At 49.4% G+C, this 15,669-nt stretch overlaps 1 protein-coding gene across 1 annotated transcript; it reads right to left on the bottom strand.

Annotated features, from left to right (window-relative positions):
• Positions 1-839: 839 nt before the first annotated feature.
• pradc1 (protease associated domain containing 1) lies at positions 840-12,054 on the bottom strand. Its single transcript, XM_033035731.1, has 5 exons — positions 11,930-12,054; positions 9,228-9,328; positions 3,578-3,687; positions 2,164-2,331; positions 840-1,717 (listed from the first exon to the last, which is right to left on the bottom strand). Exons 1-5 carry the CDS (start codon positions 11,994-11,996, stop codon positions 1,597-1,599), a joined length of 567 nt encoding a protein of 188 aa, XP_032891622.1. The 5' UTR covers positions 11,997-12,054; the 3' UTR covers positions 840-1,596.
• Positions 12,055-15,669: the final 3,615 nt, after the last annotated feature.

Here is a 15,669-nt window from a genome sequence, read left to right as displayed (position 1 = left end):
CAATTTAATTTACGCAAACATCCATCACAGTGAATCTCCTCCTCACTGTGATGGAAGGCAAAGTCTTTTCTCTCCCCTGCACCAATTTTCTCCCGATGTTGAAGCCCCAGGCAGGCGATGGTGAGTCCCACGCCTAATTAAGGCCGCGCCGGGCAATGTACGGCCCCACTCCAGGTCTAACTGTCACAAAGTTGGAGCCCCCGGCAGGCGCTGCCATGTCCCGCGACCGTTAAAGCCGCGCCGGGCGATGTAGGGCCCCGCGACACGGGTCGTTCCAACCCCGCGACACGGGCTGGAGAAGTGGTGTTGCGGGAGCTCCAGAAAGCGGTCTCCCACCCGGACCCGCGAGCTCCCGATGTCCCAGTCCACCGGACGTGCGGCTGCAGCTGGAGCCTCCAAGCTCCAGGGTCGGGCCGAAGCAGCGAGCCACCACTGCTCCCCACGCTCCGAGGCCGACCAGCCCCACGATGGTAAGTCCGCAGCTCCACAGGCTCCGCGACTGGAGCCCCCGGGTCGTTCCGGATGGAGGCCGCTCCACGGTGCTAGGCCCCCAACGACAACTGAGACCCGACAGAGATAAGGTCGGGTCACCCGTACAGGGAAGAGATTTTAAAGTTCCCCCATCCCCCCCCCCCCACATATACACAGTTAAAAACAGTATAAAAGAACACAACAAACTACATTCAACTGGACAAAGACAGACAGGCTGCAGGGGCCGCTGCAACGTAAGTCACGCCACCAAACCGGAAACTCCTGCACCTATTGTCTATGGCCCAAGTATTGGAACCTGTGGAAGGGGGGAGAAGGGAGATTTAATAAAACATCACACAGCCACAAGGTTCCCACCATCCATCTGATGGAACTTGGTGAACGTTTCGATTTATTAATCCCATGTGCACCGAGGTACATTGGAAAACTTTTATATATCCAATCAGCTCAGATAATACTATACATACATTTCTGCACGCTGTCCAAACAGATCATATAATACTCGACATAGATACAATCAGGTTAAACTCCAGTCCAACAGGTGGAGCAAAGGGGAAGATACAGAGTGCAGAATATAGTTCTCAGCATTGTAGCGCATCAGTTCCACAGACAAAGTCCAATGTCCGCAATGGGGTAGAGGTGAATCGGACAGTACCCTAGCTCATGGAAGGGCCGTTCAGAAGCCTGATAACAGAGGGGAAGAAGCTGTTCCTGAGTCTGGTGGTGCGCGCTTTCAAGCCTCTGTACCTTCTGCCGGACGGGAGCGGGGAGAAGATGGAATGACCGGGGTGGGACGCGGACAAGTCGTTGAGTGCGTTGGAGGAAGGAACTGCAGATGCTGGTTTACATCGAAGATAGACACAAAGTGCTGGAGTAACTCAGCGGGACTGGCAGCATCACTGGAGAGAAGGAACGGGTGACTTTTCGGGTCGAGACCCTTCTCCAGTCTTTGATCATGTTGGCTGTCTTTGATGATGTGTCGGATGTTACGCTGAAGATGGACACTAAATGCTGGAGTAACTCGCTGGGTCTGGAGAGATGGAATGGGTGATGTTTCTGGTCGGGACCCTTCCTCAGACGTTGTGTGCGCTGGCGAGGTGGGGCTGGTCACCACAGGGTCCACGGTGGCTGTTTGAGCTGGAAGGTTGCCATGGCACTAACGTTGACCGGGATGCTGATGACAGCCCAGGGCAGGCCGTGTACCTCCAGCGAACGCCGGATCATGTACCTGCACACACACAATGGTCAGAGGCAGGGGGAGACACGGGACAGAGGCAGGGGACAGAGAGAAGAGAGAGAGGCAGGGGACAGTGAGAGGGGAGGGAGGCAGGGGACAGGGGGGACAGAGAGAGGCAGGGGAGAGAGGGGACAGAGAGAGGGAAGTGGAGAGAGGTGAGGGGGGAGGTGCGTGTGGGGAGGGGGGGACCGTACAGGTGATGGGGTTAGGGGTAGACGGAGGGGGCGTGTGTAGGTGGGGGGGGGAGGGGGCGTGTGGGGGTGAGGGGCATATGGGGGAGGGGGTGAGTGTAGGTGGGGGGAGGGGGTGAGTGTAGGTGAGGGGGTGGGGGTGAAGAGGGGAGGGTTGGGGGTGAGGGGCATATTGGGGTGGGGGTAGTGGTGGGGGAGGGAGGCACGGAGGGGGTGAGTGTAGGTGGGGGTGAGGAGCAGACTGACCCGTCCTTGCCAAGCAGGTAGAGTGCGGGGATGTGCGTGCTGTGGGTGGTGCCGTCCTGCACCATCTCCACGTAGGCGCTGTCCTCATCATACGTGTTGTCAGAGATGATGACAGCCCGACCACCGTGCTCCTGGATCACGCGCGCCTTGGACAGGAACGAACACGCCCTGGACACAGACACGCACACGGACACACAAACACAGACACACACACACATGGACACACACACACACGGACACACACACACACGGGCACACACACACACGGACACACACACACACACGGACACACACACACACACGGGCACGCACACACACGGACACGGACACACACAAACACACACACGGACACGGATAAACACACACACACACATCACGGACAAACACACAACACGGACACACACAGTTACAGTGGCATAGAGTCACACAGTGTGGAAACAGGCCCTCTGGCCCAACTTGCCCACATCAACCAACATGTCCCATCCACACTAGTCTCGTCTGGCCCAGATCCATCTAGTTTAGTTTAGCTTAGATATACAGCGCTGAAACCGGCCCTTCGACCCACCCAGTCCGCGCCGACCAGCGATCCCCGCACGCTAACACTATCCTACACACACTAGGGACAATTCACAATTTTACTAAAGCCGATTAACCTACAAACCTGCACGCCTTTGGAGTGTGGGAGGTGAAACCGGAGCTCCCGGAGAAAACCCAGCAGGTCACGGGGAGAACGTGCAAACTCCGTACAGACAGCGCCCGTGGTCAGGATGGAACCCGGGTCTCTGGAGCTGTGAGGCAGCAACTCTACCGCTGCGCCACCGTGCCACCCGTTGAGGTGAGGTGCGGTGGGAGAGTGGACCTGAACTCCTGACCCGTGGTGGCGGTGCCGATAGGTTTGCTATTGAGGGAGTGCAGCGTAGGTTTACAAGGTTGATTCCCGGGATGGCGGGACTGTCATATGCTGAGAGAATGGAGCAGCTGGGCTTGTACACTCTGGAGTTTAGAAGAATGAAAGGGGATCTCATTGAAACATATAAGATTGTTAAGGGTTTGGACACGCTAGAGGCAGGAAACAGGTTCCCGATGTTGGGGGAGTCCAGAACCAGTGGCCACAGTTTAAGAATAAGGGGTAAGCCATTTAGAATGGAGACGAGGAAACACTTTTTCTCACAGAGAGTTGTGAGTCTGTGGAATTCTCTGCCTCAGAGGGCGGTGGAGGCAGGTTCTTTGGATGCTTTCAAGAGAGAGCTAGATAGGGCTCTTAAAGATAGCGGAGTCAGGGGATATGGGGAGAAGGCAGGAACGGGGTACTGATTGGGGATGATCAGCCATGATCACATTGAATGGTGGTGCTGGCTCGAAGGGCCGAATGGCCTACTCCTGCACCTATTGTCTATTGTCTGTTGATACCTACCCTCGCTCCACCAGGGCAATCTGGTCCTGGACAAAGGCTCCGTTGCTCAGGTCACTGCAGGCGTGCGGTGGGTCCGTGGGAACCAGGTAGATCTGCTCGTACCGGGTGTGCTGCGGAGAGATGGCCACACCATCACCTACCTCATAGACTCACAGAGTCTTACACAGGCCCTTCGGCCCAACATGTCCCATCTACACTCGTCCCACCAGCCTGCGTTTGGCCCATATCCCTCCAAACCTGTCCTATCCACGTACCGAGAAAATCATCTCCAGAGATGCTGCCTGTCTCGCTGAGTTACTCCAGCATTTTGTGTCTATCCATGTACCTGTCCAAAAAGTTACCCCTCAGGTTCCGATTAAATCCTTTCCCCTGCACCTTGAACCTGTGTCCTCTGGCCCTCAATTCACCTACTCTGGGCAAGAGAGTCCGTGCATCTACCCGATCTATTCCTCTCATGATTCACTGTGTAGGTCCTGCCCTTGTTCGGCGTCCCAAATGCAACACCTCACACTTCTCTGTATTAAATTGCATCAACCATTCCTCTGGCCACCTGGCCAATCGATCCAGATCCTGCTGCAATCGTTCACAACCATCTTCACCATCTGCAAAACCACTAACTTTTGGATCATTGGCAAACTGTATGTTCTCATCCAAATCATTGATGTAGATTCATAAGTGATAGGAGCAGATTTGGCCATTCGGCCCATCAAGTCTACTCCACCATTCAATCATGGCTGATCTATCTCTCCCTCTCAACCCCATTCTCCTGCCTTCTCCCCATAATCCCTGACACCCATACTAATCAAGAATCTATCTATCTCTCCCTTAAAAATATCCACCGACTTGGCCTCCACAGCCATCTGTGGCAAAGAATTCCACAGATTCACCATCCTCTGACTAAAGAAATTCCTCCTCATCTCCTTCCTAAAGGAATGTTCTTTAATTCGGAGGTTATGACCTCTAGTCCTAGACTCTCCCACTAGTGGAAACATCCTCTCCACATCCACTCTATCCAGGCCTTTCATTATTCTGTACGTTTCAATGAGGTGCCCCCTCATCCTTCTAAACTCCAGCGAGTGCAGGCCCAGTGCCGTCAAACACTCATCATATGTTAACCCACTCATTTCTGTTACATTGCATGTTCCCATAAAACAAAATGACCAGAACTCATCTTGGTTATAGAAAACAGTGAAAAATGGGTGCAGTAGTAGGCCATTCAGCCCTTCAAGCCAGCACCACGATAAATCTAACTCTCTCTTGAAAACATCCAGTGAATTGGACTCCACTGCCTTCTGTAGCAGAGAATTCCACAGATTCACAACTCTCTGGGTAAAAACGTTTTTCCACATCTCAGTCCTAAATGGCCTTCCCCTTATTCTTAAACTGTGACACCTGGTTCTGGACTCCCCCAACATCAGGAACATGTTTCCTGCATCATGCCTGGCCAATCCTTTAAGAATTTTATATGTTTCTATAAGATCCCCTCACAACCTTCTAAATTCCAGTGAATACAAGCCCAGTCGACCCATTCTTTCATCATATGACAGTCCCGCCATCCCGGTGAACCTACGCTGCACTCCCTCAATAGCAATAATGTCCTTCCTCAAATTAGGGGACCAAAACTGCACACAATACTCCAAGTGCGATTTCACCAGTGCCCTGTACAATTGCAGTTGGACCTCTTTGCTCCTAAACTCAAATCCTCTTGCAGTGAAGGCCAACATGCCATTAGCTTTCTTCACTGCCTGCTGTACCTGCATGCTTACTTTCAGTGACTGATGTACAAGCACACCCAGGTCTCGCTGCACCTCCAATTTTCCTTATCTGACACCATTCAGATAATAATCTGCCTTCTTGTTCTTGCCACTTATCAGGGGCCACTATTTGTATTACACGCCAAATTGGTTATTATGCAAATTTGATCTGGACGTTGATTACTGCTCGTTACCAAATTACCATATTAATTACCAAATCACTAATATACAACGTGAAGAGTAACGGCCCCAGCACCGACCCTTGTGGAACTCCACTAGTCACTGGCAGCCAAGCAGAAACAGCCCCCTTTATTGCCACTCCTTGTCTTCTGCCATCCAGCCAACCTGCTATCCATGCTAGTAAATCCATGAAGTAAAACAACTAGTGGACTGGTGCGGCAACAACTTAGAATTAAACGTCGACAAAACAAAGAAGATGATTGTCGACTTCAGGAGGCCGCAGCCAAAACACACACCCCTCAACATCAGTGGCACCACGGTGGAGAGAGTGGAGAGCATAAAGTTCCTCGGAGTGCAAATTACAGACAGTCTCACCTGGTCCAGGAATAACACTGGGATTGTCAAACGGGCCCCATCAGCGACTGCACTTCCTGAGGAAACTCAACCAGGCCTCACTCCCCACCAACATCCTCAGGACATTTTACAGGGGCACAGTGGGGTCTGTACTCACGTACTGCATAAACACGTGGTACTCCAACAGCAACTGCTCAGACAGGAAGGCTCTGCAGAGGGTAGTGAGGGGAGCAGAGAGGATCATTGGCGTCTCCCTACCCTCGGTACAAGAACTGTTCCAGAGCCGCTGTCTGAAAAAAGCTCTGAGAATAGCTAAGGACAAACTGCACCCCCTCCACATACACCTGGATCTCCTGCCATCAGGCAAGAGTTAACATAGCATCAAAGCCCGGACTGCCAGACTGCTAAACAGCTTCCTACCACAGGCTGTGAGGCTGCTAAACAGTCACTCCACCTGATTCTGCTGCTTTGCACTAACATTTTAATAACTCTGGCACTGGCCACAAAAATCAGTTGCCCTGGACATTTTAATGACTGTTTTTACTGTATTTTAATGTTGCTGTTTTACCTGCTTTTAACTATTTATACTGTTTCATCAGGGAGTGGATTGTTTTTTATTGTTATTATGTGTGAAATGTTTAAGTTTCATGTGCGATGCTCCGGTATTCCCTGGGAAACATCTTCTCATTTTGCACTGTACAACTGTTGCTTGCAAGATGGCACAATGGGCTAAGTGTTCGGCTGGCAACCGGAAGGTAGCTGGTTCGAATCCCACTTGGAGTGCATACTGTCGTTGTGTCCTTGGGCAAGACATTTCACCCACCTTTGCCTGTGTGTGTGAATGTAATTATGGGTCAATGCAAGTTGACTAAAAATGTGCTATATAAATAAAGAAATTTAATTTTAATTTTAATTTAATAAAGGTTGATTTGATTTAGTATCTGCCCCTTGATGCCGTGGGCTCTCATCTTCCTTAGCAGCCTCACGTGTGGCACCTTATCAAAGACTTTCTGCAAATCTAAGTAAATAACATCTGCTGACTCTCCTTTGTCTGTCCTGCTATTGACTTCTTCAAAGAATTCCAGCAAGTTTGTCAAGCAAGACGTCCTCTTCACAAAGCCACGCTGACTTCCGCCTATTTTATCGTGAATCTCATAGTACTCTGTAACCTCATCCTTTATAATGGACTCTAAAATATTACAAACCTCCGGCAGATTGTGGTTTGCTGAGGATTCCTGCACCAGCAGTCTCTTGTGCTAGTGGTTACACACCTGAGCAGGTGATGGAAGGACTGCTATGTCATGTATTGACACTAGAGGGGGGCACCGAGCCAACTAACTAACTAACTCTCTCTCTCTGTCTCTCTAAGGTAATAATAATAATACATTTTATTTATGGGCGCCTTTCAAGTCTCAAGGACACCTTACAAATATTTAGCAGGTAGAGGAAAAACATGTAAGGGGAATGAAATAAATAGTAGAGACATGACTAGTACACAAAGTAAAGACAGAATTCAATTCAAAACACAGTATGAGGCAATTAATGCAGATGAAAAGGGACGGGGACGTGGGGCTAAGGATAGGCAGAGGTGAAGAGATGGGTCTTGAGGCGGGACTGGAAGATGGTGAGGGACACGGAATTGCGGATCAGTTGGGGGAGGGAGTTCCAGAGCCTGGGAGCTGCCCTGGAGAAGGCTCTGTCCCCAAAACTGTGGAGGTTGGACTTGTGGATGGAGAGGAGACCGGCTGATGTGGATCTGAGGGACCGTGAGGGTTGGTAGGGGGAGAGGAGGTCAGTGAGATATGGGGGGGCCAGATAGTGGAGGGCTTTGTAGGTGAGGACCAGGATTTTGTAGGTGACCCGGTGGGAGATGGGAAGCCAGTGAAGTTGTTTGAGGACTGGAGTGATGTGATGCCAGGATTTGGTGTGGGTGATGAGTCGGGCGGCTGCGTTCTGGACCAGTTGGAGTCGGTTGATGTCGGTGGAGCTGATGCCAAGGAGAAGTGAGTTGCAGTAGTCCAGTCGGGAGGAGATGAAGGCATGGATGAGTCTTTCAGCAGCAGGCGGTGTGAGAGAGGGTCTGAGTTTGGCGATGTTGCGGAGATGAAAGAAGGAGGTTTTAATGATATGGCGGATGTGAGGCTCAAGGGAGAGGGTGGAATCAAAGATCACGCCAAGGTTGCGGGCCTGGGGAGATGGGGAGACAGTGGTGCCGTCGATGGTGAGAGTGGGGTTATTGATTTTGCTGAGTGTGGCTTTGGAGCCTATGAGGAGGAATTCTGTCTTATCGCTGTTGAGTTTGAGGAAATTATGTTGCATCCAGGTTTTTATAGCTGACAAACAGGAGTTGATATGGGAGAGGGGGGGGTTGTGGGGGGATTTGGTGCCGAGGTAGATCTGGGTGTCATCGGCGTAACAGTGGAAGTCCAGGTTGAAGTGGCGGAGTATCTGACCAAGGGGGAGGATGTAGATGATGAAGAGGAGGGGGCCGAGTACGGAGCCTTGGGGAACGCCTTGAGTGACTGTGGCTGTAGCAGAGGTGTGGTTGTGGAGAGAGATGAAGTGGGATCTGTTGGAAAGGTAGGAACGGAGCCAGCTGAGTGCAGAGCCTTCAATGCCGAGGTCTTTGAGTCTGGTGAGCAGGATGTTATGGTTCACTGTATCGAAGGCTGCGCTCAGGTCGAGGAGGATGAGAATGTTGATGTTAAGGTACACAAAAGTGCTGGAGAAACTCAGCGGGTGCAGCAGCATCTATGGAGCGAAGGAAATAGGCAACATTTCGGGACGAAACCCTTTCTCTCTGACTTTTTCTCTCTCTTTCTCAGGCTCTCTGTGTCTGTTTCTCTGTCTCTCTGTCTCGCTCTGTGTCCCTTTCTCTCTCTCTCTGTCTCTGTATGTGTGTCTCTCTGTGTATCTCTCCTTGTCTCTCTCTGTCTCTCTCTCTCTGTCTCTCTCTCTCTCTTTATTTCTATCTCTCTCTTTCTGTCTCTCTTTCTCTCCCTCTCTCTCTCTCTCTGTCTCTCTGTTTCTCTCTCTCTGTGCCTCTCTCTGTCTCTCCCTGTCTCTCTCTCTGTCTCTCTCACTGTTTCTCTCTCTCTCTGTGCCTCTCTCTATGTCTCTCTCTCTGTCTCTCTGTCTCCCTCTTTCTCTCTCTCTCTCTCAATTTTCAATTTAATTTTCAATTAAAAAACTTTATTGGCATGATAAAAAAACATTGTTATATTGCCAGAGCCAGCACATCCTTCCTCAGATACGGGACCCAAACTGCTCACAGTACTCTAAATGTGGCCTGCCCAGCGTGCAAGTAACAGTGGCAGATTAGGTGAGGTAGGAGAGGTGGGGACCAGCAGAGCGGTACTTACAAAGATGCCACCAAAGTCTTTAGCCAGGTTGGTCTGGAAGATGTAACGAATATCTGCCGGGCTCAGGACTTGGAAATATAAATATTCGTTGATTCCCAAACCTGTGATTGGAGTAAAAAGCATTACAGGAAATTTTAAAAAATTCAATGGACCTAACGTAAGCGTTTGATAACTGACAAGGGGGTGAGGTTTGTTATTGTCACGTGTACTGAGGTACAGTGAAAGGCTTTGTTTCGCATGCTGTCCAAACAGATCAGATAGTACTACACACTGGGGCCACACAAGGAACGGGGGACATTTTGGTAACCGACCCTCCTTCAAACTTCCTCTTCACATAGACACAAAATGCTGGCGTAACTCAGCAGGACAGGCAGCGTCTCTGGAGAGAAGGAACGGGTGACGTTTCAATAGGTGCAGGAGTAGGCCATTCGGCCCTTCGAGCCAGCACCGCCATTCAATTGACAATAGGTGCAGGAGTAGGCCATTCGGCCCTTCGAGCCAGCACCGCCATTCAATAGACAATTGACAATAGGTGCAGGAGTAGGCCATTTGGCCCTTCGAGCCAGCACCGCCATTCAATGTGATCATGGCTGATCATCCCCAATCAGTACCTCGTTCCTGCCTTCTCCCCATATCCCCTGACTCCGCTATTTTTAAGAGCCCTATCTCGCTCTCTTGAAAGTATCCAGAGAACCGGCCTCCACCGCCCACTGAGGCAGAGAATTCCACAAACTCACCACTCGCTGTGTGAAAAAGTGTTTCCTCATCTCCGTTCTAAATGGCTTACCCCTTATTCTTAAACTGTGGCCCTGGTTCTGGACTCCCCCAACATAGGGAACATGTTTCCTGCCTCTAGCATGTCCAAACCCTTCACAATCTTATATGTTTCAATGAAATATCCTCTCATCCTTCTAAACTCCAGAGTGTACAAGCCCAGCTGCTCCATTCTCTCAGCATATGACAGTCCCGCCATCCTGGAATTAACCTTGTAAACCTACGCTGCACTCCCTCAATAGCAAGAATGTCCTTCCTCAAATTAGGGGACCAAAACTGCACACAATACTCCAGGTGTGGTCTCACTAGGGCCCTGTACAACTGCAGAAGGACGATGATCAAGGAAAGGTGGAGCCCACAATGGTCCATTGTTGGCTGTCGGGTTGGTGATAACGAGTTGTGCAGACAATGAAACTCAACAGGGCGACAGTGAAACTAGTATAACAACTAGGGTGGGGGAGGGATGGAGATAGAGGGGATGCAAGGGTTACTTGAAGGCAGAGAAATCAATATTCGTACCGCTGGGGCAGATGCTGGTTTAAACCGAAGATAGGCACAAAAAGCTGGAGTAACTCAGCAGGACAGGCAGCATCCCTGGAGAGAAGGAATGGGTGACGTTTCGGGTCGAGACCCTTCTTCAGGCAAATTAAGTGCTGTTCCTCCAGTTTGGTACGGGCCTCATTCGTGCCATAGAGGAGGCCGAGGACAGGAAGGTCAGTGTGGGAATGGGAATGTGGGAGTTACAGTGTTGGGAAATCAGGGGATTGTGGTTGTAGATACATAGACGCATACACAATAGGTGCAGGAGTAGGCCATTCAGCCCTTCGAACCAGCACCGCCATTCAGTATGATCATGGCTGATCATCCAGAATCAGTATGTTCCCGATGTTGGGGGAGTCCAGAACCAGGGGCCACAGTTTAAGAATAACGGGTAAGCCATTTAGAACGGGAGATGAAGAAACACTTTTCCACACAGAGAGTGGTGAGTCTGTGGAATTCTCTGCCTCAGAGGGCGGTAGAGGCAGGTTCTCCTGATACTTTCAAGAGAGAGCTAGATAGGGCTCTTAAAGATAGCGGAGTCAGGGAATATGGAGAGAAGGCAGGAACTGATTGGGGATGATCAGCCATGATCACATTGAATGGCGGTGCTGGCTCGAAGGGCCAAATGGCCTACTCCTGTACCCATTGTCTATAGTCAGCACCCCGTTCCTGCTTTTCCCCCCATGTCCCTTGATTCCGTTACCCCTAAGACAGGGGTTCCCAACCTTTTTCGTCCCGGGCAACTTTAATAGCACATAAGCTGGAAAAACTCAGCGGGTGAGGCAGCATCTAAGGAATGAAGGAATAGGCAACGTTTCAGGCCGAAACCCTTCTTCAGACTGATGTGAGGGTGAGGGCTAATAACAATGTTATTTCACTTATTTATGAACAACTAATAATGAACGGATACCGGTATACCAGAACCAAACACAGTCAGTCAATGAGACAAAATATGTACAAATCCAGAATCAACACATTTACCCCCAGATTGGGAGCAAAATCTAACTCCCTCTTGAAAACATCAAATGAATTGGCCTCCACTGCCTTCTGTGGCAGAGAATTCCACAGATTCACAACTCTCTGGGTGAAATATTTTTCCCCATCTCAGTCCTAAATGGCCCACCCCTTATTCTCAAACTGTGTGACCCCTGTTTCTGGACTCCCCCAACATCAGGGAACATGTTTCCTGCATCTAGCCTGTCCAATCCCTTAATGTAAACCATGTTTTTGTTAGTCATTTTCTAGCAAGGTTGCAAAAGTCCCTGTCAATGGTAGCAACATGCCTTTGCAATGCGCCTCTGCCTAGCAGTGAGATTTTACCCACCCGGCAGGCCGGCCGGCTGCAGGGTTTATTCATGCATTAAAGGCAGTGGTCTGCATTGACTCACCTGCAACGGTCAGGACGTGCAGGAGGAGCAGCAGAGGCGATATTTTGGGGCAGAAAGGCGAGCGCATCCTGGCTGCTCCTGCGCCTGTCACTCACCGCAGCCCGGCTCCCGGGGACGGGAGGGGCGGGCAGGGGGAGCGCACCCCGATCCCCCATTGGACGGCCCAGCTGTCCGTCACTTCAAGGGGGCGGGACATAAGAGGGGCGGGGCCCATTGGTTGATGACGTTATTAATTTATTTAAATTTCAAAATAGACTTTATTCAAGTGGTAAATATTATACAATACCGTGAAAGAAAGAAATTCTACATCCTCGGAGGCTTCACAAACAGTCACTACAGTTTACCCACATTGTACAAATTTCACAAGTTGATCCCCCACCCTTGCCCATTGTGGCCCCCTGGCATGGAATCCCTTCCCTTATTTCTGTCCCTGGGAACAGTCTGTCAATCACAGAGTCCTCTGTGACGGAGCTGTTCGGGATAAAGCGTTCCAGGGACCCCTTGCACACCTCTCCAGACTCTCTTTGCGAATCCACACTCTGCAAAGAGGTGGGCGACCGTCTCCTCTCCATAGCAGCCGTCCCGGGGGCAGCGTGCTCTGGCAGTGAGATTCGAACACCACTGTTGTGGGACGTATCACTGATGGAGACGAGTCAGAGTATAGAAGTGAGATCGACCGACTGACCAAATGGTGCCAGCACAATAATCTGGCCCTCAACACCAGCAAAACCAAGGAATTTGCTCCATGATCAGCCTCTCAAATCACTTCATCACCACCGGCGTTAGTGCCACTGGTCGATAGTCATTGAGGCACGTCACCTTACTCTTCTTGGGCACCGGTATAATTGATGCCCTTTTAAAGCAGGTGGGAACTTCAGAATTGAGAGGTTGAAAATGTCTGTAAAAACTCCAGCCAGTTGGTCTGCACAGGTTTTTAGAACACGACCGGGTATACCATCTGGTCCAGGTGCTTTTCGGGGGTTCACCCCTCTGAAGGATTTTCTGAGGTCGGCCTCTGTGACTGAGACTGAAATGCCATCACAGCGAATGGGGGCTCAGGAAGGCACATCAGTATTCCCCCTGTCAAAGCGTGTGTAGAACGCATTGAGCTCGTCAGGAAGTGATGCTTCGCTAACATTTGAGCTGCCTCCTGATTTTGCCTTGTAGGAAGTTGTAAAGGAGTGATTACTGACACACTGTAACCTTTACTGAGAGTTTATTATATCACATGGCACACACGTCCCAGCACTGACTGCATCCAGCCTTCAGGCGTACTGGGACCTAGCAGGAGGAACAAAGGGAGGATACTACAGTTATACTAATATGATGGGGCGTGGCTAGTGGTGATGAGGTAGCTACATTATAGGTTGCATGCATAACCCATCTACATCCTTCCCCTTACAATTTAAACAAGTTACAGCAGTGGCAGGTTTGTTATACAGAACCTGCAAAGCTAAGCAAACTCTCCGTATCGAGCCGGAGGTTTTACAATCCGACCCGAGCGAGTGCGCACAGCACCTTCACCCTCCTCACCCGAAAGAATAGGAGGAGGGACAGGAACAGGAACAGGACGGGGAGAGAAGGTGGGTGGAGAACCCAGCTTGGAGGGGGAACGGAGAGGCACAGGTGAGCCAGGTGAAACAGAAGGGGTAGAATAAGCAGAAGTGGGAGAAAGAGAAGACCTTGCAGGGGACAACAGAGCCTGGGGAGCAAAACCGGGAGGAGCAGGGGGGGGTACCCGAGGCAAAAGGACCGACCGTGGCATGCAGGGAGCAGAGGGTACGTTAGTGGAGGAAGGCTCGACACGCGATGGAGGGGTATACGGAATCGCAGGAGGTGGTTTGGGCTCGTTAACCGCCAACAGGTGCTGGCGGCTGCGTCGGTATACAGTCCCTTCGAAATCCACGAGGTAGGACCGTGGCGCGCTGTCAAACCCGACGACGGTGGCAAGTCGGGAGTAGCCGGTGGACGTCTGCAAACGGACGACCTGTCCAGGCATCAGAGGCGAAAGAGGGCGGCAGGATTTGTCATGCGAGCGGCGCTGGATCTCGTGCTTCTGGGCAATACGTTGCTGAACATCAGCAGGCTGCAGGACTTTGGGCATCAGGGACTGCTGGGCAATAGGCATCGGAGGGCGGACAACACGGGACATGAGTCGCTGGGCAGGGGATCCCATGGTACTGTCTCTGAAAATGTTCAAGTCATTCAAGTCCCGCCACAGCTGCCGAACATCCTCCAGCTTGGAGCAAAAGTCCCATTTGGCCTTTTTGATGGCCTTACCAAGGTCGTATCTGGACTTCTTGTAGACCTCTGTATCTTCGGACATGAATGCCTGGTGTCTGATCTTGAGAAAAGTGCGGATCTCAAAGTTCATCCAAGGCTTCTGATTGGGAAACACTAGGAAGGTTTTTGTAGGGATGCAGTCCTCCACACATTTCTTTATGAAGTCTGTCACAACTGTGGCGTATTCGTTCAGGTCCGTTGCCGAGTCCCTGAACATTGCCCAGTCTACAGACTCCAAACAGTCTTGGAGTTGTTCCTCAGCCTGGGGAGGGATGTAGACCGCAGTCAGGATGATGGAGGTTTGTTTGTTTGTTTGTTTATTTATTTGTTCCGAACAAGTAAAGACATAAATAGGAATAAATAACAACAACAAAATCGAAATAGTCAAACAATTGGACATTCCAGGCAATATTTGCAAAGCAATGAAAAGCATAAAGCAAAATTTAAATGTCCAACACTTTTTCTTTACAAGCTCGAAAAGGGAGTGAGAAGAAGAATAACTTATTTAATCTCACCCCTTCTCCCTAAACCCTTTTTCCATATTTAATAATTAATTAATTAATAATAATAATACCCCAGACAATTTTTAGAGATGCATACAGACATATATATACATACAACTGATATACACATACAAGTAATATGTATGAAGTAACCAAAAAACATAAATAAAATAATAAACAAACATTAACCCCTGTTTGTCAACCATCCCCTTCATCCCTGTACCTTGTGGAACAAAGTTTTTTGTATGTCATTTTGAACTGGTTCATGTTTGGACATTGCTTTAACTCCACATTCAAACTGTTCCACAATCCTACTCCACAGACCGAAATACAAAACGTTTTTCTGGTCGTGCGGACTCTTTGTACCTTAAAATTAAATATTCTTCTTAAATTATAACCCCCCACTCGCTCATTGAATAATTTTTGTATATTTCCAGGTAAGTTTTTATTTTTGGCCCTAAACATTATCTGTGCTGTTTTAAATGCAACCAAATCTTCTAATTTTAATAATTTTGACTGTAAGAATAATGGATTAGTGTGACCCAGATACCTGACATTGTGAATAATACGTATTGCTCTTCTTTGCAGAATAGTTAATCAATGTAGCGAACTTTTATAGTTATTGCCCCAGACTTCTGCACAGTAATTTAAATAGGGTAAGATTAGTGAACAGTAGAGAATGCGGAGTGATTTGTGATCCAGAACCTGCTTAACTTTGTGTAATACAGAAATGCTTTTTGCCAGTTTGGATTGTACATGTTTAATGTGTGATTTCCAGCTGATTCTATCATCCATTATAACCCCAAGAAATTTATTTTCATGAACTCGTTCAATTTCAACCCCATTTATCTTTATATTTGCTTGTGTATTTGTTCTGCAATTACCAAATAACATTATTTTGGTTTTGCTCAAGTTTAATGATATTTTGTTCCTGTCAAACCATGTTTTCAGTTT

This window comes from Amblyraja radiata, chromosome 1 (assembly GCF_010909765.2).
Source record: "Amblyraja radiata isolate CabotCenter1 chromosome 1, sAmbRad1.1.pri, whole genome shotgun sequence".
Lineage (NCBI taxonomy): Eukaryota > Metazoa > Chordata > Chondrichthyes > Rajiformes > Rajidae > Amblyraja > Amblyraja radiata.
This window is presented reverse-complemented; position numbering and strand designations above follow the sequence as displayed.